At 41.0% G+C, this 595-nt stretch overlaps 1 protein-coding gene across 1 annotated transcript; it reads left to right on the forward strand.

Annotated features, from left to right (window-relative positions):
- Positions 1–4: 4 nt before the first annotated feature.
- LOC106477957 (retinol dehydrogenase 14-like) lies at positions 5–589 on the forward strand (the record flags this gene model as incomplete). Its single annotated transcript, XM_013938464.2, has 1 exon — positions 5–589. A coding segment is annotated over one exon (561 nt), but the record flags the coding sequence as incomplete, so codon positions are not given.
- Positions 590–595: the final 6 nt, after the last annotated feature.

Here is a 595-nt window from a genome sequence, read left to right on the forward strand (position 1 = left end):
AGAGAGAGGACACAAAATCGTTGTAGAGGGATTAGAAGAACAGTTTGCCTCAAACCACTTCGGTCATTTCCTTTTAACTAATCTTCTTCTAGACATGTTGAAGAAAAGCACCCCTTCTCGGATAGTAGTAGTATCTTCTACAGCTTACAAGTGGGGTAAGATAGAATTCGATAATTTGAATATGGAGAAACGTGTGGATGAGCCTTTTACCGTGTACTGTAACACTAAACTATCAAACGTTCTCTTCACCAAGGAACTGAGCCGCCGTCTTCAAGGAACTGGTGTCACGGCGAACTGTGTACACCCAGGTGCTGTTAAAACTGAAATAGGAAGACAGATGAATCCTTTATTAAGCCTTCTTACAATACCCTTGTTCAAATATTTCTTGAAAAGTAGTCTCGAGGGGGCCCAAACATCAATCCACGTGGCAGTGGCAGAACATTTAACGACTGTTAGTGGAAAATATTTTGTAGATTGTCAAGAAATCCCCCTAGATCCCATTGCCGAAGATGAAGGTTTGGCAAAGAAACTATGGGAAGTCAGTGAAAAGCTAACGAAATTGTAGCACTCTTGAGAGGTTTTTCCGTTTATCTAC

Source organism: Limulus polyphemus, unplaced genomic scaffold (assembly GCF_000517525.1).
Source record: "Limulus polyphemus unplaced genomic scaffold, Limulus_polyphemus-2.1.2 Scaffold127365, whole genome shotgun sequence".
NCBI lineage: Eukaryota > Metazoa > Arthropoda > Merostomata > Xiphosura > Limulidae > Limulus > Limulus polyphemus.